General features: G+C 32.7%; 2 protein-coding genes, 1 long non-coding RNA gene and 2 pseudogenes across 13 annotated transcripts; all 5 read right to left on the bottom strand.

Annotated features, from left to right (window-relative positions):
* LOC111288427 (uncharacterized) lies at positions 1-4297 on the bottom strand. 6 transcript variants are annotated; one of them, XR_016341525.1, is made up of 4 exons: positions 4025-4297; positions 3572-3767; positions 3144-3266; positions 1-2881 (listed from the first exon to the last, which is right to left on the bottom strand). It is a non-coding gene; the product is annotated as an uncharacterized LOC111288427 (long non-coding RNA). The 6 variants fall into 6 exon arrangements; XR_016341522.1 differs by having other exon boundaries at positions 3527-3767; positions 4025-4295; XR_016341523.1 differs by having other exon boundaries at positions 3527-3687; positions 4025-4285.
* A 787-nt stretch (positions 4298-5084) lies between these two features.
* On the bottom strand, positions 5085-12192 carry LOC111287248 (DNA topoisomerase 1 beta-like). 4 transcript variants are annotated; one of them, XM_022877641.2, is made up of 18 exons: positions 12014-12192; positions 11730-11840; positions 9855-11104; positions 9469-9663; positions 9227-9307; positions 8906-8965; positions 8687-8781; positions 8421-8577; positions 8218-8343; positions 7510-7590; positions 7222-7312; positions 7007-7140; positions 6487-6555; positions 6303-6392; positions 5863-5966; positions 5608-5776; positions 5441-5528; positions 5085-5297 (listed from the first exon to the last, which is right to left on the bottom strand). In XM_022877641.2, the coding sequence occupies exons 3-17, from the start codon at positions 11058-11060 to the stop codon at positions 5460-5462; spliced, it is 2727 nt and encodes a 908-aa protein (XP_022733376.1). In that variant the 5' UTR covers positions 11061-11104; positions 11730-11840; positions 12014-12192; the 3' UTR covers positions 5085-5297; positions 5441-5459. The 4 variants fall into 4 exon arrangements, with proteins under 4 accessions (XP_022733376.1, XP_022733377.1, XP_022733375.1 ...); XM_022877642.2 differs by having other exon boundaries at positions 9855-11074; XM_022877640.2 differs by lacking the exon at positions 11730-11840.
* A 2185-nt stretch (positions 12193-14377) lies between these two features.
* Positions 14378-15670, bottom strand: LOC111288055 (putative long-chain-alcohol O-fatty-acyltransferase 1 pseudogene; annotated as a pseudogene). The gene has a single exon (XR_016341925.1). The product of XR_016341925.1 is annotated as a putative long-chain-alcohol O-fatty-acyltransferase 1 pseudogene (transcript).
* A 594-nt stretch (positions 15671-16264) lies between these two features.
* Positions 16265-18118, bottom strand: LOC149519117 (uncharacterized). Its single transcript, XM_089759507.1, has 2 exons — positions 17549-18118; positions 16265-17455 (listed from the first exon to the last, which is right to left on the bottom strand). The coding sequence occupies exons 1-2, from the start codon at positions 17785-17787 to the stop codon at positions 17290-17292; spliced, it is 405 nt and encodes a 134-aa protein (XP_089615633.1). The 5' UTR covers positions 17788-18118; the 3' UTR covers positions 16265-17289.
* Positions 18119-20314: 2196 nt separating this feature from the next.
* Positions 20315-25693, bottom strand: LOC111288664 (fimbrin-1-like; annotated as a pseudogene). Its single transcript, XR_016341516.1, has 15 exons — positions 25567-25693; positions 25142-25301; positions 24810-24908; positions 24670-24715; positions 24381-24553; positions 24254-24292; positions 24031-24102; positions 23800-23914; positions 23436-23647; positions 22821-22976; positions 22301-22500; positions 21772-21917; positions 21576-21672; positions 21355-21446; positions 20315-20672 (listed from the first exon to the last, which is right to left on the bottom strand). The product of XR_016341516.1 is annotated as a fimbrin-1-like (transcript).
* Between the last annotated feature and the right edge of the window lie 1685 nt (positions 25694-27378).

Genomic DNA, 27378 nt, shown 5'->3' with positions numbered 1-27378 from the left:
AACTTGTTAAAGATTTGAAATTCATGACTTAAGTCTTGATCCGGCTTCCATGATAGAAAATTTTGTCTACATGATAGGCATATCTGAAATTTAATTGTCTTTGTGGTTGTGTCCGATTTACGCATGGTTTCTTGATTAATAGTTGGTGGCTTTGTGTTAGATCTGCTGTGTGTGTATGTGTTTGGATCAATTGTTACTACAGCTTGGTTAGTTCTGATAGTTTGAAACTTAGGAGAAATTTTGTAACACTAACTTCTTTCACTCAATTTTCACTTTAAAAACTTGAGAAATAGTGGGGCAGATTTTCAAGCTCCTCTGGCTACTATGTTTCCCATTATTCTCCATCATTAAAAGAGAAGCACCTAATATTGAGTTGTTTTAGCACTAAAATCAGTTGACCAATTTCCAAATTGGGAAAAATACAAGAAAACAGAAAACCTCCTATCAATAACATCGCAGCTGACATAATAGTTCATCGGAGCAAAAATTTTAAAAATTGAAGATCTTTAGATGCTGCATGAAGCGACCTCATATCTCACAATCTGTTACAACTACTAAATCAGTTCATTCTACTAATAGGATTTATTTGCTGCTGGAGCTGCAGTCTGTTACAGCTACTAAATCAGAACATTCATACTATTAGAAGGGTTTACTTGCTGCTGGAGCTGCTGACAGAGCTACCGCTGTAGTTGCCGCTGGAGCTGCTGACAGAGCTACCGCTGGAGTTACCGTCGAAACTGCTGCTGGTGCTGCTCCAAAAGATCGCTTTGCTTTTTTTCTTTCAATTTTTCTGTTGTCTTTGATGCTGAAAGAATCAAGATAACTTATACGACTTGCTATTGGTTTCGCTGGATAGAAATTTTTTGGATGCGCGGGATCTATAGCCACAGTGGTATGTTCCTTTTTAACATGCTTGTCCATCTCCATGGTACCTCATGGAATTGGCTTTTTACATCTATTGCATGTAGTATTTAGTCATGGGAAAAGAACAATTAAGGTTTATTACCCATTGGTCACAGAAGAAGCAAAGGAAAAGAAAGCAGCCTATTCTAGGAGTGCTAAAAGTAAAGCATCCTGAATTTATTCCCTAAGCCCATTAGAGTATTCCATCTGCTACATTGAAATTCACAGCCAAATGTGTCTTTGTTTCAATCACTGTGTAAGCCCCATACAAAGATTCTGATCCTGTTCATACACAACATCGTCAGGTCTGATCATAGAAAAGATTCTCTTCAAGCGAACCAACCTATCCTTTGTATGGGACTTACACAGTGATTGAAACAAAGACACATTTGGCTGTGAATTCCAATGTAGCAGATGGAATACTCTAATGGGCTTAGGGAATAAATTCAGGATGCTTTACTTTAGGCACGACTAGAAGGCTGCTTTCTTTTCCTTTGATTCAGAACACTGATGGGGGAATATACTCTAATGGGCTTAGGGAATAATACTTCAGGATGCTTTACTTTTAACACTCCTAGAATAGGCTGCTTTCTTTTCCTTTGCTTCTTCTGTGACCAATGGGTAATAAACCTTAATTGTTCCTTTTTCCAGGACTAAATACTACGTGCAATAGATGTAAAAAGCCAATTCCAAGTGGTACCATGAAAATGGACAAGCATGTTAAAAAGGAACATACCACTGTGGCTATAGATCCCGCGCATCCAAAAAATTTCTATCCAGCGAAACCAATAGCAAGTCATATGAGTTATCTTGATTCTTTCAGCATCAAAGACAACAGAAAAATTGAAAGAAAAAAAGCAAAGCGATCTTCTGGAGTAGCACCAGCAGCAGTTCCGGCGGCAACTCCAGCGGCAGCTCTGTCAGTAGCTCCGTCAGCAGCTCCAGCGGCAACTACAGCAGAAGCTTCGACAGCAACTCCAGCGGCAGCTCAATCAGCAGCTCCAGCAGCAAGTAAACCCTTCTAATAGTATAAATGTTCTGATTTAGTAGCTGTAACAGACTGCAGCTCCAGCAGCAAATAAACCCTATTAGTAGAATGAACTGATTTAGTAGTTGTAACAGATTGTGAGATATGAGGTCGCTTCATGCAGCATCTAAAGATCTTCAATTTTTAAAATTTTTGCTCCGATGAACTATTATGTCAGCTACGATGTTATTGATAGGAGGTTTTCTGTTTTCTTGTATTTTTCCCAATTTAGAAATTGGCCAGCTGATTTTAGTGCTAAAACAACTCAATATTAGGGGCTTCTCTTTTAATGATGGAGAATAATGGGGAATAGAGTAGCCAGACGAGGTTGAAAACCTGCCCCACTATTTCTCAAGTTTTTAAAGTGAAAATTGAGGGAAAGAAGTTAGTGTTACAAAATTTCTCCTAAGTTTCAAATTATCAGAACTAACCAAGCTGTAGCAACAATTGATCCAAACACATACACACACAGCAGATCTAGCACAAAGCCACCAACTATTAATCAAGAAACCATGCGTAAATCGGACACAACCACAAAGACAATTAAATTTCAGATATGCCTATCATGTAGACAAAATTTTCTATCATGGAAGCCGGATCAAGACTTAAGTCATGAATTTCAAATCTTTAACAAGTTATAAGAACAGCTGCAATCACATACATGCAGGGTTAAGTCATGAATTTCAAATCTTTAACAAGCTGTAACAACAGCTGCAATAACATACATGCTAACTTAGCAGATCTGTAAATGATATTCAAAGACAGATGCACTACCAGAAGGGGGTGTCATATATCAAAGCTAAAAATTATTTTCAAACAACTTACTTCATATCTGTCCTGCAAATGTCCTCCACAAAATGGAGAGAAATCACATCTGTCCAAGTCCTTCATGGTATAGTGTTTTCTGAACTATGTTTTACTCTTGTAATCTGCATCTTTTATCACTGCAACCTGTAAAATGAACAAATCAGGTTAAAAGAACTTCTTTTCCAGGCAATTTCAATATCAGTAGCCTGTAAAAATTCAATGTACAAAAATCTTTAAACATATACAAAAAGACCTCTTGTTCAGGAGTCAGATCAACTGACCACCCATTATTCAGAATCTTCAGAGGCTTGTATAGTAAAACATGCAACTATTAATCACAAAAAACCAACCTAAATCGCGAAATCAGAAATGGCCATCAATGCAAATGTTTAAACTTCATACATACCTATCATGTAAATAAAAAATTTTCTATCAAGGATGGCAGATTAAAGCTTGAGCTTGATTTTCCCATCTTCAACAAGCTTAACCACCGATTGAGTTGCACAAATACATGCCCAACTTAGCAGATCTGCACGTTAAAAATCAACTATTAATCATAGAATCAAGGCCAGGCAATCAAAAGAGAAACAACCACATATGCAGATATTCATATCTCATATATAAAAACTACAACCCAAGATCAAGATTGTTCTATCAAGAACAACAGATCGAGGCTTAGAACATGAATCATCATAGATCTAAAATACATCAAAGAAGATAACCAAATCCAACGTGCAAAATCTTACAATCCTTTGACATATGAACAAGTAAGCATGTCAGTTGCTTTACCCTGGTTTGATAGGTGTTGAGAGGGACACAGACTAAGAAACATACCCACTAAAGCCATCTGTACTATAGAAGTACAGATGCCCAGCGTGGAGATAGATCTCTTAAATCTTAGGCCAAACTCACAATCGGGAGACTATAAATCTGCCATAATCAACTCCTTGCTAGTCAGGTATGGGGATTAGCACGGAAAAATCCAAGAAACTGAGTATCAGAATGAAAAGATTCGACAAAATCTAAAAACCTACAAAGAAATAAACTTGATAATAAAGAATCTGAAAACTTAAAAATGTAGAATCAAGATCGACGAGGAAAATGAATAGCGGAATGGTAGATTCTAACACATATTCTAAGATTCAAGTAAATGAACAGTAGATTTATCTGATAGAGTCGCAAAAGTAGAGAGTAACAGAATGTAGAATCAAGATTGACGAGGAAAATGAATGGCAGATTCCAACACATGTATAATCCAACATCCAAGTAAATGAACAATAGATTTACCTGACATAGTAGCAAGATCAAATGGAGTATTCCAATTCAGAGCGAGCGATGCGAAACAGATTTTGGGGATAGCTCAAATCGGAGCAAGCAAAGCAACAGAAAATGAGAGTTTAGGAAATATTAATGGGCTGTTGGATCGTTGGTTTTATATCTTGATGGATTGTAAATGACAGTTTAGGAATTAGAGTTAGGAAATATTAATGGGCTGTGGGATAGTTTGGGCTAGATCTTGACTGTGGGTTGGGTCAAATGTGGGCTTTGAAACGTTAATGAGAGTAGGGAATATAAATGTTGTCCATATTCCTAAAATTTTCATAGGTGAAATGATACGAAAAAAAATTCAAACAAAAAATACGAAGATATCATAATTTAAAATTTTAATAAAAATCATAAATACATTTAACAAAATAAAAATATATATATTTTATATTTTAATGTCAACAAAAATTATGATATTTTTTATATAAAACACGATATAAATAAATAAATTTTTAATATTTATAAAAATATTTTATATTATAAATACATGAATTATCAAATCCAATTGATCAAATGCGGCTGACCAATAAGCACTGATTTTCTAAAATTAAATAAAATGCTTTTTTATAAATTTTTTAAAATACATAAAAATTAAAAATAATATAAAATTTTATTCAATTTAATTTTTTTTTTCACTTACTTAAAATTAGATGCAAACTTAACATATATTTAATATCCAAATTTAATGCGAATCTAATAAAAAAAATCTATTCAAATCAAGTGAAAAAATACAATTTTAAATCAATTTTAAAATTTTTTTAATTCTTTTCAAACCAAATAAATATATTTAATACTTAAACTTAATTCAAACTAAATAAAAAATAAAATCAATCCAAACCAAACTTAACACTATAATTTTCAATCAACTTTTGATTTTCAAGATTTTTTTCTCCCGACTTTACGATCCAATTGAATTAACCTGTGAGTTCTTTTTATTTATTTTGTTTGCATCAGATTGAAGGTTAACATAACCAATCAATGCTCAAAAGAATACATGATTATAGTAAATAACAAAGGAATCTGGGGGAGGAAAAGTATAGAATTAACTCTGTTTTTGAACCATTCTTCAATGTATCTCAACATTTGAAAGTTAGTAAGTAATGTTCAAAAGTTAAAAGCAAACAATTTCTGTTGCAACTCTTTTACCAACATGGAACAGTTTGAGGGGATGGAAAAAAGAAAGGGCCAATCAACCCTTGATTAGATTAGATTGACATATGACATGAATTTTCAGCTGAAACAGAAAAAGAAAAAGAAAAAGAAAAAAAATTGTAAATTAACTTTAATGGAAAAATGGATTATAATTGAAGAAGAGGGGTTGGTTGTTCCTTTGTCCCCATCTTTTTTCCTTTGGAGTAAGAATTTCACAGCACCAACCTGGGTTCACTTTGGATGATCAGAATCTGAAGTCAGGATCGACATCCATTGCCCAAGCAAACTTTGCCAGAAGAGACTTGTTGAAAATCTGTCAAGCAACATAACAAGCAATGAACCTCAATTGACTAATGCATCATCCCAAAACAATTATAGCAAATACTGTTTACCTTCTCAATCGGAACTTCGTGTCGCTTGCACCATGCAACTGTAATCCTAGGGTCAAGGTAATTGATTTTGGACGTGCCTAATGCCACAGTTTTTAGATCCTCTTTCGTCTGCATGTCTCGCTCCATCTTCTCGATCTTCGCATTCGTTTGAGCTATCTTTTTATTTATCCTGGATGTAAATTGATAAATCAATGAAAGTGTACATAGGCAAAAATTGTATAAAAGGCTTAAGAAAATGGGAACAAGTTATTGTACGCTTCAGGGGTCAAGTTCCTCTTCTGCTTCCCATCAGCATCCTTCAATGGGGGCTTCCCTTTCTTAGCCCTGTCCAAATCAATTTTTAGCTCTTTTAGAACACCCTGCAAGAAACAGGAAAAGGGTCAGCCTGATAGATGGAATTGAAAGGCACCAAATTGTGAGAAGAAATTTTTTAAATTTGGAATGACGACACAGAACATATCCTGAGTGCATTAAGTAGAAAAGACACAAGCCCTGAGAAGGAGCCAATGAAATTTTAAATAAAATATGGCTACAGACCAACAGTCTTGCCATCAATGCAAGCAAAGGCAGGCCTGCATGGATAGAACATACATAGGGAGCAACAGAATCGAGTGGTATCCGCTAGTGCCCAAAAGTTAGACCTTAATTAAAAGTCCATCAAAGTTTTCCAAGAAAATTCTAGAAAAAGTTATTACCTTGAGTTCGGTTATTTTGTCGGTCAACCTTGACATCTGTGCACTATGAGATTTTGAAATACTACGCTGATGATTACAAATGATTGCAACCTGCAGCAAGAACAATCAAAATTCTAGATGTCAAAAAGGTAACTCAAAATGGATTCTTTCATTAGCTTAACATCTAGCAAGAATTGGTCTTTACCTCTTTGTTTGCACGCTGATAAATTACTACTTTTTCTGCCACATCGCCATCTTTGGTTTCTTTATTTAACTGTCATCCAACCAAAGAAAATCCAAATAAGAATAAATTCAACAAAAATTTTAAAGAAATTAAATCCAACCAAATCACACAAGCATAGAAACACTATAAAAATGCATAAAGCATTAAAATTACCCAACAAGCAATGATATGCTATCATTAAGAATGTTACTGTAAAATATAAACTCAGTATTTCCATGTGAAGTATTGCCAGCCCTAGTCTTGTTCAAACATCAAATATAAAAACAAGATGACGACAGTCATGAAATAAATTACTTCATAAATTTCATCTGTCCACTACTTTGAAAGCTCTCATAAATTGTTTACATTTCGCTATAAACCATTCTGGTCCAATAGATTTGTCTCACATACTAAATGATGACTCACAACTAGGCTATGCACAACATACATGTACGCATGCATATTAGAGTGAAATTCATGTCTATGACAGGCTGCAACATACCATCTCATCCAGTGTAATGGAAGCATTATAGGTACGGAAGACTTTTGCTGTAAGCCCAGGCATGAGTTCCTTCAAATGGGCATTTAATTTACTTGTATCGAGCTGGTCAAAAAGATCATCAGTTTTGCTTTTCCCTGCATAAAAGAGAGAACACGCTCTTTGGATTTAGTCATATCATACACATGAATCCTAACAAGGGGTGGCCAACAACTCACCAGTTTGAAACTGTCCAATTGCCTTGTACACGGGAAGTTCAACCTCCACCGTATTCACATATTGAATGGAATCTTTACCAAGGAAATCAAACTAAATGATGAAAAACAAGAACAAATAAAGTTAACACCAGTATCAGCCAGCAAGTAAACGACTAGATGCCACAGAATTCCATAAACAACAATTTCCAACGCTTAGAAAAATAAGAATTAGGTCCATTCCAACAATTATCAAAATTAGTACAAAAGAAATGCCAAATATCTCTTCTTGGAAGCATAAACTGACGATACCTTCAATTTGTTTGGAGGAATACACTCCACATTTCCTACTTTAAGTGTGCAGCAACCAACAGTATCAGCTTCATCATCATCCTGCACATGGCCAACCATAAGATGAAGAATACCCAAAAAGAATTGCTTGAAAGCTTCAGCAGAACTCAAGATTATAGGACCCAACAACATCTTTCAAGACCAACTATAGATAACACCAATTGGCTATCCGCATCTTTCAACCTACGTACCTAACTCGTTTTAAGTCCCAATTATTTTCAGAAGGCACTGTTTTACCTGACACAGAGAAGAGCAACCTAAGATTACTAACAAGAAAAACCTAGATTAGACATGAAAAAAACCAAATACAAGGACTTGCACCATTTTTTGATTTGAAGTTGAAAGAGTCAATAAGGTTAAGAGAGGCCAAAAAGAACCGAAAAAAAAGAGTTAGAACAGCAATAGTTGCAAATGATTTAATGGATGATGCAATCCACTTTTGTCCTTTTGCTATTGCTAGGACCAGTCACTAACATTTTCATAAACATCATCAGCTATGCATATAGGGCCACCAAATATACCACCTGACCAACAAAAAATGCCTAACAAACTACATCAGCTCCAACAATCCATTTCCTCCATTCAATTCCATCCTAACCAACAGTTACCATACTTGTATACAGTAAAAAGAACACAAATAGGATGGTTCATGTTGCACATGTGATATACCTTCTCATTACCCGCCCTAAGAGCTAATTTATCAATAAGATAGGTAGCAACTGCTATTTGCCTCTTCATAACATCTTTACTTGTAAAATCCTTAGTATATGCTCCTCTGATGTTTTTGATATAATCCTGCATTTAAAGCACAGACACCTATTACACATGGTTCACTAAATAAAAACTAAAAGCACCATCAAATTGCTTATTACCTTCAGCATCCTAGCTTTCTCATATTTCTCCTTGTCACTTTGCCCCTTCAAAGAACTGCTAGCTGCCAAAAATACGTATTTGAATTCTTTTGGATTAATGGGATCATTCCAGAATGCCAGCCATGTGACAGTATTGTCATGTTTTATATCTTTCCACCTGCCAATTAAAAAAAAAAATCTCAAAGTTAAGATAACCCAAATTGAAAATAACCTCCAATACTTTCATATATTTAGAAAATGAATGCCCTCTCTCTTTATCTCTTAACCTTTCACCAGGGATTGGACATTCCGGAATTGGGGCATCCTTTCCAATATTAATGGTAATGTCACTTGGATGAATACGTCTTTTCAACTTTCCCATCTGATAAGCAACAATAAAATTTAAAAAAAATAACATAAGAATCCTGCAAATTCAATTATCAGACTAAAGCATATGATTCTCTACAAAATTTGAGTTGTCAAGAATGTCAGCAATAGTGCAATACCTTTGGATGCTCTCCCCGACCTCGGAAAAGCCCAGGTGGTTCAACTCTGAAATTTCCTACCTGCAATAAAAACAATCATCTGAATTAGCAGGAACTTCATAAGAAACAGAAAAGTGACTAATAAATCAAAAGAAAACAGTTCAATTTTAGTAGATCTTGATGAGATTGGTGGAAGAGGAGAAAAAAAAGTTATATATCAATATTACTCTCTAAAAACAGGGTAGAATGGGGATAAACAGTAACAAATTAAATTAAATTCAGAAGAAATGAAGGAAGTTTTAAAAGGGAGAAATCAAATTTATATTGAAGCCAAATATTCACCTTCTCTTTGACGCCATCAACGATAGCCCACATATACTTTTCCTCCTGCTTCAACTTGTCTTCTTTCAAAGCCTTCTTCTCCTGCATAAACAGTGACCATGCTTAATGATTATAAAATTTAATGATATTGTCAAGAATTTGCTTTGAAGGAACATAATGCGAAAGAATATGTAGGTTATAAGACAGATACAGTACCAGAAGCGATTGTATATATCGAAGCCAAAAATTTTCAACCAACTTACTTCAGAACTCATTTGTTTCTTCTTCTCTTTCTCCTGCATATGCCACTCATATATTGGAGTAAAGTCACATTTGTCCAAGTCTTTAATGGTATGGTTTTTCCCCAGTATTTTACTCCAATCCTCCCAGAAATTCTTCTTGAACTGTGTTTTACTCATGTAATCTGTATCTTTCATCACCGCAAACATTGTTGCAACCTGCAGAATGAACAGATCAGGTTAAAACATCTTGCAACAAGCTGAATGAGAACTTTAAACTTTCCAGGCAATTGTGATAACAGCATTGGTCTTCACAAAAACACATGAACATACGATAATATATAACTGGTACACCCACCCACCCACCCACATCCACACACACACATATTTAGAGAGAGAGAGAGAGAGACCTCCTCTTGTTCAGGAGTTAGATCAACCGGCCGCCCACCATATAGCATCTTAACCCCATGAGGCTTGTATGTAGGTGGAAAAATGACACCATTGTGAACCAAGGTATTCCATTTTTTCTGCCCATCGCCAGAACTAGGCGACACCTTTGTCGACTTGATATATTTAGAATTTTTCATCTCTTTCTTTGACTTTTTATTAACCTTTTTAAATGACGAAGATACAACTTTGGTTGTTTTTTGCTTCATGGACGATGTTTTACTGTCCGATGAAGTTGACTTTTTAATTCTTTGGGCAATTGGAATATGATCATCATCTTCATCAGCCTTTTCTGCTTTCAGTGTTACTTGCTTGCATTTCATTGTTCTAGGTGAATCTGAGATCTTTGGCTTTTTAGCTGAAGACTGATCTGAGGAATTGCCCTTATCAAGAGGTCTCTTACCTGACAACATAGAAGACTTTTGCTGCTTGTCCTTCATAGTGGAATCATTCTGCTGAATTTTAGAAACCAGGGGTTTCTTCTCATCAGAGTCATATGGTTTGCAACTCAACGCCCCAGTATTGGAATTCATGTTGAACCTCACAGACAGAGGAGCTTCATCATCAGGATCTTCAACAGATCCTTTTACCTCAATCTTTGGTACCAATCCCTGCGATTGGACAGGAATAGAAGTTCTCACCCCTTTGTTTCCCTGGTTTGAGATCCCCTTAAGCCTCACACTCAAAGGTTGTTTATCATCATCATCATCATCATCATCATCATCATCACTGTTTGTTTCAGTTGTACCTTTGAGTGGGCTTTTCTCTTCCTTGACAGCAGTAGACATATTCTGCTTCAATGTTTGTATTGACTGATCATTTAATGAAGTTGATGCCTTAAAATTCGCCACTGGTGACTTCACAAGTGATGCCTTGGCAGATGAAGTTGATGCTTTTGGGCTTAAAATAGGCGATCTCAGAGGAGGTGACTTAGAAGATCCAATTGTCTTGTTCTTTTGGGCATTGGAACTTTGACCATTTGGAGCTCGTACATTGGAGGATGGCCTCCCAGATTGCCCATCAGACCTCTGAGACAATGCCTTCTTTACTTCCGAGTTTAATGGATTCTGCTTAGAGGACGAGGTACTATTCCTTTTGAACACTGCAGGCCCATCGTCATCCTCATCATTAAAATCATAAACATGTTTGGCAGGAGCCTCAACAGCCATTATCCAACCACGAACTGTGTTGGCATGTATATCAAATCAAATATCTGATTAAAACAGAATTCCAATTACTTTTGGGAACAAAACATACTTTCCATCTAAAACCCTTATAAACCGGCAACTAATTAAATTCAACAGATTATAATTACAATACAAGCTCAATTAGAAAACCAATAAAACAATCAAGCCCCAAACAAACCCCACCAGATAACAATACCTATCATGCCACATAACTAAACTTCAAAAACCAAACTGAGAACTAGTAGAATCGTCAGAACCCCACAAACGAATAAAGCTTTTTCCTTCAAAATCTAAATGCTTATCCATGCATATCCACATAAGAAAAATCCATAAAAGCCTCATAAACGATAAGAGTTATTAAATGAAATGGGCAATGTCACAAGCATAAGTTCAAAGAATAAACAACAAAAACAATCAAGAGTTTCAAACAAATTCCATTATATAAAAGATACCCATTATTCCAAACACTCCAAATTCAAAAACTAACCTAATAATTAGCCCAATGATCAAAAACCCACAAAAGAAAAAAGCTTTTTCCTTTAATCCCAAATGCCTATACATGCAACCAATAATATCAAACTAATAAACTTCTACCTAACTTACAATGTCAAAAACTTACATAAATGGTAAACCAAAGCAATAAAAACATACCAATTGAGACTTTTTCCGAGGAGAACCAATAAAGCTAAATCCTTTGCTTCTTTTCTCCAAATAAAACAGAGCTTTTTCTTAAAAATTTAACCAAAAGCCTAAAACAATGAGCTGAAAACAACCCAATTCTTACGAAAGTTATCAAATTGAAATTATTTAACCAATTGGGTAAACAGAAAATTAATAAAACAAAAAGGGTTTTAAAAAATTGAGCAAAAGAAACCTAAACAGAAATAATTATGAAAATAAAAGGGTTCTGAAATAAATGGGGAAAAAGGAGTTACCTTTGCGACAAAAGATCAAAACTTTGATAGAGAGTAGATCGAGTCACCTCTTTGTTTTTATATTTTTTTCTTCTTCTTCTTCTCTATTGGTTTTTATTTTTGCTGTCTTATTTTTCTTTAATTTTTTATGTTTGTGTGTTCTTTTTTTCTTTGTTTTTCTTTTCACTCTCTCTGATTCTGAGTTGTGTTGTGCTAAAAATCATAAAGTTATTGTTAATGGGTTTTGGGCTTTTAGATTGTTGGGCCATTTAAGGAGATTTGGGCCTTTGGACCCATATTGATTTTTGCTTTTAATTTTTTTACTATCGAAAATTAATCGGATTTTAATTATTAAAACAAAATCTCATTGACACGTGTTTTATATAATTATGATAAATTATAAATTTTAATATGTGATTTTAAACCATTTTTCTATTGTAAAGTAAGGAGTTTTATGAATTTTTTAATAATATAAATTAATTAAGTAATGACCGACAATTATGTAAATAATTAAAATTTAATATCTGATATCATCAAATATATAAAAAGAAAGATAAAATTAAATTAATATTTTTAATTATTTAATTATTTTCTCAACTTTTGAATACTAATTATATGCGTTTAGTAATTTATAAATGCATCATTAGATAGTAAATGTTTTTTGTTAAGGTTAAAATGTGTTCAGATTGAAAGGATTTATGCTTGATTTTAATGAACCCCGCATAATTCTCAATTAAAATTTGGGGTGAAAAAAATAAAAAATTAATTCAAATTATAATGTTCAACTTAGTTCGTATCGAATTTTTTTAATTAGTTCGAATCAAATTCGAATATTATATATATATATTAAGTTTATATTAGATTTCATATCAAGAAATAAAAAATAAAATAAATCAAATCGAACCGAATTATATATTTTTATTAATTTTTATATATTTTTAAATTTTTATAAAATAAAAATAATTATTTTATATATAAATTTATTAAAATATATTAAAATTTATATTAAAATAACATATAAAAATTTTAAATTTTAAGAATTGATAAATCAAATCAAATCGATAAAATTCGATTCAAATTAAATCGATAAAGAAAGTTGATTCAAATTTGGATCAAATTTTAAAAAATTATAATACTATGCATTATTTTAAAAAAATCAAACTAAATCTAAATTGATCCAAACTATTATCATCCTAATTATAATTAAGTAATTGTATTATAACAATTATAAGTGAAATACTCATATTCAAATTTAAGCAATAATGATTAAACTAATCAAAGGGAATTGTAAATTATCCAAAAAGAAACCTCTATGATTATCAAACATAGTCAAGCATTTTAGAGATGGAAAAAAAAAAAAAAAAGCAGTTGAATTGCTTAAAGAGGGGGAAATCTTTTGCTTAAAAGAACAACTTTAAAAGACAATTATTTATATGCCACAAAACTTAAGGGTTGCGTAGAGTGACGTGACATAGAAATTGACATGGAAAAGCAATCTCAGCATTCACTTTAAGCCACAAAAAGAAAGTTCCAAAAAGAGGTATGGCCATCAAATATCACGTGCTATATCTGCTGCATTTTATCCTTTAGCAAAATTTAATTTTTAGGGAGCATTTGATTCAAAAGAATCATATTTTTTTAAAAAAAATTTATTATTGAATATTTGATTTCAATGTTTAAATTAAGATCATTTTATTTTAAAAAATTTTGATATAATTTCAATAATACCCAAAATTTTAAAATAAAAAATTTATATTTTTTTGTGATATTTTAGGTATTACTATTTTTAATTTTTTAGTTTTTTTTAAAAGTGATTGAAAGTTTAAACCTAAGAAAAATTAAGAAAAAAAAGAGATTTTGAAAATTTTGATGACTAAATCTTAATTTTGTATAAATTTACTTTTACGAGATATGGATAATCATTAAAGCTAAACGCCTAAATCTCAAATTTTAGTAATTTTTTATTATTTAACAATGCAACCAAGAATTTTTTTATTTTTATTAAAAACGATAATTCTTATAATTCTTTTTTTTTTTTGCCAAAAAATTTCCATAATATGAGGCCATAAGTTTCCAATTGTAATCAGAAAATTTATTCTCATGACACAAATTTCCATGGCATTATTCATAACTTTTAACTTGCATTAATTTGGTATTGAAAAGGTAAAAATACCCATATTTTAATGAAAATAAAAAAATAATAAATTTGGGTAAATGCTTAATAACGATAAGTTATTGGCAACAATTTTATAATATATTGATAAAGTATTGTATTTTTAATTTTAATAATTTCAAATACTGAAAAAATAATAAATTCTTAAAAAACGATATTAGAAAAATAACAATAATCATAGTAATTAATATATGGAAAACATGCAAATTAAATTGACCAAAAATATCATATCCTTTCACAAATTGCATTTTCAATAAAAGAAATCTCTCAATTACAAAAAAATAACAATAAAAATAAAAAAATATTTGCCTAAGTAATCTAACTACAATTAATCATATTTCACTTTTAATAAAACCTTTGCAAAGTATAACAAGATTTTGCACTCTTCAATGGCTCTTTGTACCACACCAGTCCTTAGCAAGGGTGGAAAAAACAACCACATGGCGGTGGTCACCACGAACCCTACCGTTAACAGCGCTGACACCGCCCAATGCAGCTGAAGCTTGCCGGAAAACACCCTTTTCACCCCGAACTCCATGACCACACATGCCCCATGCAACAAAAAATACCATGTTACCTCCCACGTGGGACTCACTCGTATGATATAGTAGAACAAGAGCTCATGCATTAGACCAGAAACAAGGAAAGCCACCAGCACAGCCGCGAGTGGAGCCCACTTGGAACCTAACAAGTTGTCCGAAAATAACCTAACGGGTTTGTATATGGTGTGGCGTAGAAGATTTGTTACCATGAGGTTCCATCTCTTACCCCAAAAATCTTGCAATGATGTTGAAAGATAAGGTTCATTGGACGGTGATTCGAGTTCAAATTCTGAGACGGAACGTACTAGACCATTGGATATACCAAAAATTATGTCTATCAAAAAGTACACCATGCAACAATAAAGAAGCAATACAATCTTTTGGTGCATGAATTGCATATGATCATGCGCACTAACCAAAATGGCAAAAAGCAACACTTTGGTTGGCCAATTTAGAGGCAATTTAGGATGTTTTGGAGATGAAATTTGAGGTGATTGGGGAATTTGGGGAGATGGGTATTTTTTATTTTCCTTGATTTTTATAGGCAGAGAAGCTATGAGGATAAAATGGACGAGGGAATATGGTGGATGAGATGAAAGTGGCCCTTTATCAAAGGCAAAGAGAAGGAGCTTGAAGTTGCCTAACCAAGAGAAGAACAAAGCAACTAGGCCTATGGGGAAGACATAAGTGAGGTAGAAAGGAAGGATGGTGAAGAGGAACAAAATTGGAAGAAGAGAAAGGAGCCTACGCTTGCCTTTAGGGATCTTTGAGGCTAAAAAATAGCAATAGCAAAGAGATGATAGAATTGAAAGCCATACCTTGACTAAGTTCTTGATTTCCCCTTCCATTTAGGCTTTGGTTTTTTGTGAATTCTTTGTTCATCTAACCTTGCTTTCATTTGTGTATGGGAAGGGGTCCTATTCCTTTGATCTTGTAATGTGGACAACTTTTCCTACCGGTTAGAATTTTTGCCCATAAGGGAAATTTCCTAATGGGTGGAAATGGAAAGGTGTTGTGCGGTTGTATTGATTTGACCGTTGCAGCCATCTATTTTTGACCCACAACACTTTTTAGTTTATTTTCTTTTGAGAAAAGGATCATATGAAAAAGATTATTTGACCTTAAGATATATCATCTTCATTTAAATAGTGTTATAATCATATTTTTGAATAGATTAATTATTCATTATAATAATTATTGGTGAGTTTATTAAAATAAATATTTATCACTTAATTATAATATATGATATATAATAAATAGTTAATTTTTTAAAAAATATATAATTAAAGATACGATTTAAAAAAAAATAACATATAATGATATAAAATAATAGTTTCATATGATTTTTTTTATTTAATATAATCAAAATTTTTAAGGTACGATATATTTTATTTTAATTTTTCTTTTAAATTTTTTCGAGAAAAAAAAATTTGTACACAATTGACTAGAATGAGTAATTTTTTTTGGTTGAAAATTGTAAACCTGATTATTGATGAATTGAATAAAGTTAAGAATTGGTTTAATTCTAGAACTAATCCATAGAAAATACTTAAAAAGTAAATGAAAAAGGAAAAAATATTTGTACTATTAAGAGAGTTGTTCTAATCAAACACCAATTTACTACCACTTTGGTTCAATCCAACCACTATATAATTGTTCGTGTTGTGAAAATCTTCCATAACAACAATTGAGCCATAAGAATGATACTTTTTGGAATCAAGCGAGTAATATAGCAAGCTATCCTCATAAAACCTGGGAGGCAAACTGTGTTCCTCATTTCTGCTGTTGTTGCTGCGGTAGAGAAAGATGATATACAGCTAACATGGATCATCTTATCTCCCACATCGTCAACTTCAACCCGATTCATTGTAGAGAGATTCAACTCGAAAACCTTGAGCCACTTTCCCATGAAACCCACAAACACAGATAGGAGCTTGCCATTTCCTTGTAGAAGAAAGCTTTGATAGAATGACTTGCAAGGCCTTTGAGGCTTGTCAAGAACTTCCCAGATAAAACCCTCCCTAAACACTCCTAGGTTTCCCTCTGAATCAAGCAACTACAACTCTTCATTGTAGAAAACTGGATTATTGTTTTTACTCAACTTGAAATCCTGCCATTTAAAAGCATAAAGACTTTCCCAGTGTCCCTTTCCTACCAAAATGTAGTCAAGGTCTATATAGGGGCAATCCTCATAAATCAAAACAAGAAGGCAACCGAAGAATCCGGTGAAGATGAAAAATCACAGCCTATAATTGTTTTAAATTCATGGGGAAGCTTCGGAAGTAGAATGATTTTTTTTTTTTTTTTTGTGAAGGGATTCCAAAAGAAAATGGTGTATTTCCCTTGTAACATTAAGCACCAACCTTCTTTTGAGTAGCACATTCTGACTTCACTTGATTTGTTAGAATTATTCATTAAATATCTTTCTCGACGCAATGGATCAATAAACTTGCATTTATCTTGGCCCTTTTTACAAACCATAAGCCATGAGGGCAAAGAATGTCTCAACAATTTTTTTATGGTGGTTGGCCAATGGATTGCAGGGGCGGCTAACCGGCAGATTCTTTTAACAACTCGAAAGTTCATATAATATGCAACACAAGGCAGCTAGCGACTGAAGCTCGCAGATCCAAAGGAAGCTCGCAAAAATATCCTATTTCTTCATTATTTTTACTTTCCACATATGGCACAATGTCTTTGATTTTGTCAGGCTTTATCTCCTCCATTCTTCTATGAACAGGACTTAGCCTGTAGATATCCGAAATGATTAACATTAAAGAGATGCATTTATGAAATGATTAACATATATATTAACCAAAGGACACTAGTATTTTATCTTACCTGAAGTCTGGCATTACCCGAATGGGTGAGCTCCATGGTGGTTTTAGATCTGTACAAGGCAAAGAGACTGAAATACTGTTCTCTTCTATGTTGATTGAATGCAAGTTTTTGTCTCCACTCATTGTGAAAAATATGTGATTTCCTTCAGTTTCTGGCTTCAGAGCATGACAAGAATATGCAGCTATTTCATCCACAAAAAATGCTCGATCCTTGGCACATTCTACTTTCATCCATTCCATTAGCGAAAAATCCAATATGAAAACCTCAACACCAGTTACCTCCACAGACAATTATCCTCCTCGTACTAAATAAATTATAAATACTTCACCACAAGATTCCACCATGTAGCTACGGGCACAGTTTGAATGATCCTGATAGTGCGGAATGGTTCCGTGCGAATGGATGACAAGGCTGCCTGGCAAATCTTGGTTAATCACTACCAGTTGGTTTCGTGCAAAAGTCCTTGCGTATAATTTTCCATTGCAGCAAATAGGATCTTGGAAAAAGCCCACCACACGATCACTACAATATTCTCTTACGGACTGCTCAGTCCACTGTTGATCTCCAACTCTACAAAACATGAGTAAAGGAACGGACATGACAAATATTATGATCAAACAATCAGGATTTCCAGGAGGTGATGACAATATGCAAGATCCTATCTTTCGCTTAGGCCCTAAAGTAAGTGAGGGTAACTGTATTGATTCCAAAGTCACAGGATTCCATAGATTACACTGATCAATTTCCAATAAGATCAACCAACCGTGAGAACAAGGGAGAATTGTTTTTCTACGCAACTCTGGGATGTTTTTCATCAACTGTTTCTTTCCAGGTTTGGTTATAAAATCCTACTCTGAATTGATATTAGCAAATCTGCCTACGGAAAAACTACAATCCCAAGATCAAGGCTTAGAACATGATTCATCGTAAGTCTAAAATAACTAAAAAAAGCTAACCAAATCCAATGCGTAAAAGCTTACCATCCTTAGATTGATTTCCCCTGATTTGATTGGTGTTGAGAGGCTCCTGATCAAGGAACATATCCAGTAAAGCCAGCAATACTATAAAGACAAAGATCAACTCCAGGTAGAAAAGAACGGAGAGGATGAACTGACAATGAAGGAGAGAATAAGAACAGGATCGAACAGCAGGGCAAGAAACGTTAGGACTTTGTTGAAGCTCTTTGGATGGACGATAAAATTATCTGCGATGAAATTAAAAAAAATAATAAAATTTATTATAATTGTGATTGAAAGAAAATTTATTGTAATTAAAATTAAAAAATTAATAAAAATTTTATATTAACTTAATTTTATTAAAATTAACATTTAAATTTAATTGAAAATACGATAAACTTAATTCACTCCGCACTGATGCGGTAGGATCAAAATGAAGCCTGAGTTTGGTTACAAGAAAAGAAGACAGGGCCACAGGAACATATATATGGGATTCGTGAGTTTTAAAATCCCTGTTTTGCCCTTGGAAGACAGATCGATGCCTGGTAAGATTTGAGTTAGTTTAAATTGAATCCAAATTTTGTCACTACCATTCCTTTAATCACTGTTTGACGAGGTAGCCATTCAAACGTCAATTTAATCGGGTGATAAATTATTATTAAATTCGATTTAATTTTTTTAGATATTAAATAATATTATAATTTTTTAAAATTTTATTTAAATTTGATTTAAATTTTTATATGATTTAAATCAAATCAAATTTTATTAATTTAATTTATTTATTTATTTTTAAATTAATTTTTTATTTTTATATAAAATTTTAATATATTTAAATAAATTTTTATATAAAATTATTATTTTTATTTTATAAAATTTAATACATATATATACATATAAAATGATAAATATATAATTTGATTTAATTTAATTTTTTTATTTTTTATCTTTTAATCTAAATCAAATTAAATACTACGAAATCGATTTTCGATTTTTTTATTTTTTTCCCTACTTGTCATGTGCCAATGCCTCCTCTCGTTACAACCCCAATTCCTCAATTCAACAATCCAAATTTCGATCAAATTCAGGTAATTTCAATTTTTATTTTTTATACTTTTAATCAATCTGATCTCTCTCTTCAGCGATCTTTAAAACTTTCCCCTTTCTGGGTTTTCGTTTTCTTTGGAGGTTTGATCAACAGCTCATCTAATTTTTTCTTTTCCACATTATAAGTTGCTATTAAATTTCCTTTTTCTAATTGAATTTTGCATTTTTTGATATCGGTATTTGTTTAATTTCATTAAAATTTGGAAAAGTTGGGAATTTATTGATGGGTTTTCAATTAATTTTCTCTCTTCCTTTTTATTTATACCAATTGGGTTAATTTGATTGCTAAATTTTGGGTTTTTTTAAATTTCCATTCAGCGTCTACAAGATGGACAGTTGGGTATAATTTGATCCCTATTTTTGAGGATTTTCATGATACTTACCATGTTTTCAATACAAGCTCATATCCAGTTGTAAAAGAGAAATTTCTTTTTCTTATGAGTAATGCTCTGATTCTCCGAAAGAAAAAGAAGGAACCAATAAATAAATTTGATAATTTGTATATATGTATTATGTAAAATATTGATAATTTATGTATTTATATTATATTTTATATAAAAATTATATATCATAAAATTAATATAAAAATATATAATCTATTTTTTATTTTATTAAATTTATTTATAATTTTTATTAAAATTTTAAATCGAATTATTTTAATATTTTATTTATATCATTCTTTATAAATATATTTTATGTGTATTATTTTCGTGTTATATTTTATTTTTTTATCATATTTAAAATTATTGAATCTAAATGAAAAGGAAAAGATACGCAACGGCCATTCAACATCCCCGATTCAACACTAATATCTTCATTCTCAAATTGAGATGATGATGCCGTGTAATGTCGGAGGCGGCATCATCAAAGGTTAAGCTTGAGACTTCACCACACAGGGAGGAACTTTCACCACTAATGGATGTTGCCGGAGATACATCCGATATATAGGTACTACCACCGTTGCCATTAGCCGGAGATAGAGTTGTCTCACCCTCTTCCGCCGCGTGTTGAAGGCACCAGTACATAATGCTGGCTGTTAAAGTGAGGATCATTTTCTGATTCACCTTCCATACCATAAGAGCATCCATTTTTAAACTCCGTATATTCAATTTACTCAACAAAAGCTTGGAATATCTAATTTCATAATTCCTATTCATTGTAGAGATGTGAATCCGAGATTGACAATGTGGTTTTCGCGCCTATGAAGTTGCTGATTCTATTTTCCTCATTTATTTTTGTCTTCCAAGGTTGCTCACAGCACCAAAGATAACAATAGGTTGGGATGGGTCGAGTTTTTACTCATCCTAAATTTGGTTGATTTTATATAACAAATACCAAAACTCAATCTAATATTAAAATATTATTTTTATATTTAAATCTAATTCGATCTATATATATATATATAAAATCACAATCGATTTCATTCAATTCAAAATTAATAAAATATTATTTTTAAATATAAATAAAATTAAATAATTATAAAAATATAAAATACAAATATATAAATATAAAATTAAATAAAAATAATATATATATAAGATCGAGTTGAAATAAGTTTGCTTAAAATCCGATCTTAATTTTTTTTTTCAAAAAAAATCGATTTAAAAAAAAAAATTCAACACTATAGAGTCAAATTGGGTTGGAACTCAGTGGATACAGGTTGGATTGCCAACCTTAGCTGACACTGATGAATCAATCAGACAATGCAATGAACAAACAAGCGAACTATTACAGTTGCAACCTTACCTCCATGATGTACTCAGGCAACAAGAGGATGAAGCACCGAAGCTTACGAGCCACGCTTACGATATATGTTGCATTCAACCTCTTCTCCTCATCTATGATTCCAACAGGAACAAAAACTGATAAGCTCAGCTCAATCTCGGCATTTTCTCAGACAAATATAGAAGAACTTATTCGCTTGGTTCAAAGTATAAATAAATCATGGTTATCACCAATAATCATACCACTTTCACTCTTGGTTACAAGGTTCCAGTTGACCACTCTTGGCTCCACAGCGCTTAAAAGTACAAGGAAGAACAGTCCAGTTGAAAGGCTCTTGTCCTGCAGGTTTAGATTACCGTATATATCATTAGTTATTTTCCGGTTATCAAACGGAGCCTTAAATTGATATACGAGAAAAAATGCCAATCATTGTGAAACCTTGAAGCTTTCTATTTGAGTAGTTCTTCCTGTACTTTTGGCTTTAATGTTTGCCCAATTTAGGATATCTGCATCAGTTAGCTCCTTCCCTCAAGCAAGATCTCAAACTTTTCAAAAGTTGAAGCATATTAAACCCCATAGGAAAGCTGTAACACATGTAATCCACTTTGAGCATTTGGACAACCATCTAACATTCAACAAGGATCAAATTTTTTCCGATATTAAATGACAAAAAGCTATATATCTTAAGCCAAGCATTTAATAAAAAAGAAAAAGGACAAATCCCGGTGCACAAGGCTCCCCGTTTTGCTAGGGTTGGGGTGAGAGTCCATAGTATGCAGCCTTCCCTCTGCATTTTTGCAGAGAGACTGTTTTCAAAACTCAAACCCACGACCAGAGACCTTCTGGTCACAAAGGAGCTAGCCAAGCATTTAATGAAGAATAATAAATATGTATTAGTGTAAAATAAAACATGCCAAGCTATGAAGGGAATCAGATCGAATCAAGAAAACAAGACAAAGGAGATTACCAACTAGGAGTTTTTTATTTCCTTGCACTATATCATTTCCACTGAGATTCACAACGGAAAATTTCAACTGCTTCCCAATCTTTACTACTTGATTGCAATTTTCGACTTTTCTGAATGGAAACTTAATTGGAGGTCTTGATGCATGCTTCCAGTTGACTGATCCAGGAGCAATCTTATCAAGCACCTCTAAAAGTATCCATCTGCATCAAATTCAAGCTCTTTATGTTGATAGTTGAAATATTGGAATTACATGGAATTAAAAAACTATGATGCCTGCTTTCAAAGATCATCATAAATTAATATGACAGAAACAAACTGATGTTGAAACTGTTGAAACATATGCAAAATGCGGACTTGAAAATGCATCTGTGCCCTCACTGTAAGAGAAAGGACAAGCTATTAACCTGATGCTTTCATGGTTAGCCTGTTGCTTGTAATGTTTGCCGAAAATCTACAGAAGGGATAATGCATGGAACTCGAGCATTTTAACTTAACTATGTCGGTGAAGAGGAAGACTAACCCAGTTCTGACATCCTCAAAGACATTAATAACATAACTCTCAATCCCAAGACTGTTGATCCATAGTCAAAAACATCTCTCTTCTCCGGAGATTTGCACATCATCTGTCATCCTTTCTGCAAAAGAAATCTTTTTGCTATCTACACTCAGGCCATTCCTGCAAAAGCACACTTGTTTTCTTACCAATTACAAAACTAGAGACAACATATAAAGAGCAAAGAGCAGACTTTATGTTGCTAACTAAACAGCCTAAAACACCAACATGATAATGTATTGGCGGCACGGGAAAAACAACCTGGCCAAACTGTTTTAACATCAAATCATAGCACTTTCTCCCAATCTTTCTAACAAAAGATGTGGATGGCAGAGAGTAATGTGCAATGCATTACAACAAAGCCATTCATGACTAAAGTACATGAGAAAAAATCCATGCAACTTGACTCCTACTAATTTCATATTTAACAGTTTTATAAGGCACAAGACCACAGCCGATTCCTAAAATCTCTTAGAGTGGAGTAAGCTCCAGATTTGATATTTCAATAGTTTTCTACTAAACTGAAAAGAAATTTAAAAGGAAAATGTCTGTGTTACAACTGCCAGCTTTGTGGTTTCTCACCGTTGATGAAAGATTTGAGCCACAAATGCAAGATTCAGGTTTGTCGAGCCCTCAACTATGTCTTTAGGGCTCAAATACCATTTGCAGCCCATTCTCTCTGCATGGTCAAGTACCAATTTAGCCCTGTTGGCAGCATCCTTAGTATCTAGGGTCAATGGAATGCAGTGCGCTGGTGCCAGAACATTAAGCAGGTATGCGTAAGCTTATGCATCCTGCACGTATGGAAATGACTAAAACATATCAAATTATGAATGCAAGCAAAATAGAGCAATGCATCTAATAGATGTATAAGCATCCACCTACATCCACTTTATCAGTTTATTGTACCCTTGCCACTAAATGTAGCATTAACATAGTCAAACACCTTCACATCCGAAGTAAATTTGTAATGGTTTTCGCATAGCCTGCTTTATTTAAATGGAAATTCATCCATTTTAGTAGAACCTTCTCAGGAGCTAACCCATAAGTTCCTCAACATCCTGCGAGTTAAATAATTCAAATGGAAACAAATCAATGCATTTGTTTAAAACATGTTTATTTCATGAATTAATTCTTAGTTAAACATCATCAATCACATGATAAAGAGATATGTTACTGAATTGCTATCCTCCACCAATTCCACAAGCTGAGGTGTCTTCTTAAGGTTGAGATCTGCTAACAGTTGAATCTGCAGTTGTCACAGATGGTAAGGATGAGAAAAAGGGCACCTGAAAACAACTTGTCTTAAGTTAACAACCTACTTTTCTGAGTCCAGCATGACAGTTTAAAGCCGATACAAGAAATTGGACATAAATAATACAGATGATTTATATGCCTACCTTTATAATTTGAGAGATCAACCCAAGTAAGAGATGAGGCTGAAATACAAATAATCAAGATGAAAACCATAAGATTATCAGCCTATTTCATTCTAACTCACATAGGAATCCGTTTAGCTATACTAACCCTTCCTTCAACCAAGTCCTGGGTGCCAATGTTTACCACAGTGCAGCCAATAGCCTTTGCAGAGTTGAGACAAAGGGTATGGTTCTCATTCCTCTCCCATGGGTTAAGTACCCTTTTTGTGTTGGTAGCTCGTTCATCTATTGTTCCCGGCACAGCAACATTTATAAGCTTTACTGCAAAAATACAAGAAAACAGAATAAGTGTCACGTCTATGTACCAGCTTCTATAGAAAAACAAGAAAAGAAAAAGAAAAAGCAAATGCATAAAGGAGCACACCCCACAAAATTACCATAAAAGTACTCCATCTTTAGCAAGATTGAAAAGATCATTCGTAGCTGGATCCAGCGGAAGAAACTGCTTTAAAAATGGATCATCCCCAAGATAAATGTTTATGTGTGTAACATAAGAGGCTTTTTCTGATTCACTGACCGTGTGAAGAAGAGTGGTTGTGGAGGTCTTTAAGAACAACGATGAATTCTTTGGACTGCCCAATTTTCCCGTAGCCTGACCTTGCAAATTTAAAAACAACTGCTCATTCCATGCAACCAATCATAATGTTAGGCCCCTTTAACTAATTCAAGTATCAACCGAAGTTCAAGCCTATAATTACCACTTGTATGCAATTTAATAGAATGTAAACCGCCATGTAAGTTTTGATTCTGGTTTTTTTTTCTTTCCATATGTTATAATACTACATGGTTAATAACAGTAAAATAGAATACAACTGAGAGCATGCACAAGCCCGTATATAAATGACTCACCCTGAGGAATGTTCCAAAATCAATCTCATTGCTCATCTCACTATAGGATTCGCCCAATTTCTAACTAATCTCGTCCTCAGTAAACATAGTACTAAAAACCTTCATTTCACCATCAAGGGCGGCAAATCTTCAACTGTAACTTTACCATTTTGGTTCTTTACTGAAACAAACTAGAAATCATAAAAAACGAGGCAGTTCAAATTCTATCAAATTACATTCACAAAAAATAACAATGAAATCGAATAATAATGCAATAGTTGTAGCAATAAGTTTAGGAGGGACCAAAGTATGCTTGCTTATGATTTAAGGCAGCGAAGCTCGACTTGTGTGAATTGGCTTTGAAGCCATTGGTCTGAGACAACGACACCAACGAAACTAGACATAACTACAGATTAACCAAGCAGAGGAAAAAAAAAAACTCTAACCCAAATTTCTTCTCCAAATTTCTTACACCAACTGAATCCAGAATCCAATGACCAATGCAGGACTCAAACTACAGCCCAAATTACCCAAGTAGCTAAATTTTCCAACAAGATTCCTCAACCCCAGAATCTGAAAATCAGCAAAACCAAATCAATGACTCAGTTTTATCTCCTATAAGCATGAAGACAACAAGAATCTTTCATGAAACCATCCCTATAGATTGCTTTGAATTTGAACTTATATCAATCATGAATATCCAATCCTTTTGTCCCTAACACATACAAACTAACAAAGAAATAGTCTAAAAATAAAAAAAATCCAAATCCAGAACTCAAATTAAGATCCCATAAGCATAAATATTAACAAGAAGCCATCATGAAACCATCCAATAGATTGATTTCAACTTACAACAATCACCAAAAGAATCACAGAAACATGAAACCCAAGAAACCACTACCAAGATAACTCCTTTTTCATCATCAGTTCCAAAAATGAAACAGAAACAAAAAGCAAACCAAAGATAATTCAACAGGAACAACCAAATACAGAAAAAAAAACTCAAAAGAACAACTAAAAAAATGATAACCCAATAAAGAAAACATAAGAAAAAAGCAAAACCAGAAATATTTACCGATAAAAAGCAAATATTTTCCATTTTCCCAATAAATAAATTCAGTTCTTTCAAAGTTCTTTTACATGGCATGAAAATTTACAGAACAAAAAACCATTTAAAGAATCAACAAATGTGTATATATATATATATAAGATTGGTATATAGAGAGAAAACGGAATTGTAGAGAGAGAAAGGATCGATTTTTCTTCTAAGAAGAGCAAAGTAAAAAGAACGGTTGTTAGTTTTTACATTGAAGACAGCAAAGAGCAAGACAAGCTTCGAAGCAGGTACGGTTCCGTTACTAATTGGGTGTTTCTGAGAGTACTGTATAAAGAATGCACTCGCGTTGGTTGTTTGACACGTTAGCTATATGTGTGGACACGTGTATTTGTCGGCGTGGGGTGGAGTTTAGGATCTTGAACAGCTTTTTTGAATAGGATTACTTATGAAATTGATAAGATATAAATATGATATGAATAAAAAATATAAAAATAATATAATTTAAAATTTTAAAAATTATTATACGTAAGTTTAATAAAATTAAAAAATATTTTTTATATTTTTAAATAAATATAAATTATGATATAAAATACATATAAATATATAAATTTTAATATTTTATATGATATAAATATATAAATAATCAAATGATATAAAATAAAATTTTTCGTTTGATATATAAAATAAGACAGGCACAGTTCAAATAAAGAAATTTATTTATCACAATCGAATGATAGGATAATGCAAAATATTTTTATTTTTACCAAATTTTTTATAATTTTTAATCAAAATTTTAGATCATTTAATTTTTAATTTATATTATTTTTATATTATATTATTGTCTCGTTTTAAAATTATAAAATCTATGGCGTCCAAAAATAAAACAAAATAAAATTTAAGTTGATTGATGTTTGGTATACTTCAACATAAGAGGGTATTCAAATTCAAATAACAAAATAATTTGAGGTGATGAATATTATAAATGATAATGAATACACGTATTAGAACACAAGAGAATACCATGCAAAATATTAACTAAAGAAAATGCACCCATGTATAATTTAAAAATAATTTAAAGGTTAAAAATAAAAATCCTAAATATATATATATGAAAAACACTTATTTAAAATAATTTAAAGAAAAAATTAAATCTAAACAAAATTTGTGAGTATTATATCAGTATTATTTAACAAATGCTAAT

This window comes from Durio zibethinus, chromosome 4, assembly GCF_047325235.1.
Source record: "Durio zibethinus cultivar Kanyao isolate XHJ-2024 chromosome 4, ASM4732523v1, whole genome shotgun sequence".
Taxonomy (NCBI): domain Eukaryota; kingdom Viridiplantae; phylum Streptophyta; class Magnoliopsida; order Malvales; family Malvaceae; genus Durio; species Durio zibethinus.
Note: the sequence above shows the minus strand (reverse complement) of the source record. Positions and strands in the feature narration are given on the sequence as shown.

Bases quoted from the DNA above. Each gene is read 5' to 3' on its own strand.
- LOC149519117 (XM_089759507.1), bottom strand. From the start codon at position 17,787: ATGGAATGGATGAAAGTAGAATGTGCCAAGGATCGAGCATTTTTTGTG. The intron at 17,456-17,548 runs GTAAGATAAAAT...GGATATCTACAG, and splicing joins CGGGTAATGCCAGACTTCAG to GCTAAGTCCTGTTCATAGAA.
- LOC111287248 (XM_022877641.2), bottom strand. From the start codon at position 11,060: ATGGCTGTTGAGGCTCCTGCCAAACATGTTTATGATTTTAATGATGAG. The intron at 9,308-9,468 runs GTAAGTTGGTTG...CTGTTTATGCAG, and splicing joins AGAAACAAATGAGTTCTGAA to GAGAAGAAGGCTTTGAAAGA. The intron at 6,393-6,486 runs GTAAAGACCAAT...TTCTTGCTGCAG, and splicing joins ATCAGCGTGCAAACAAAGAG to GTTGCAATCATTTGTAATCA.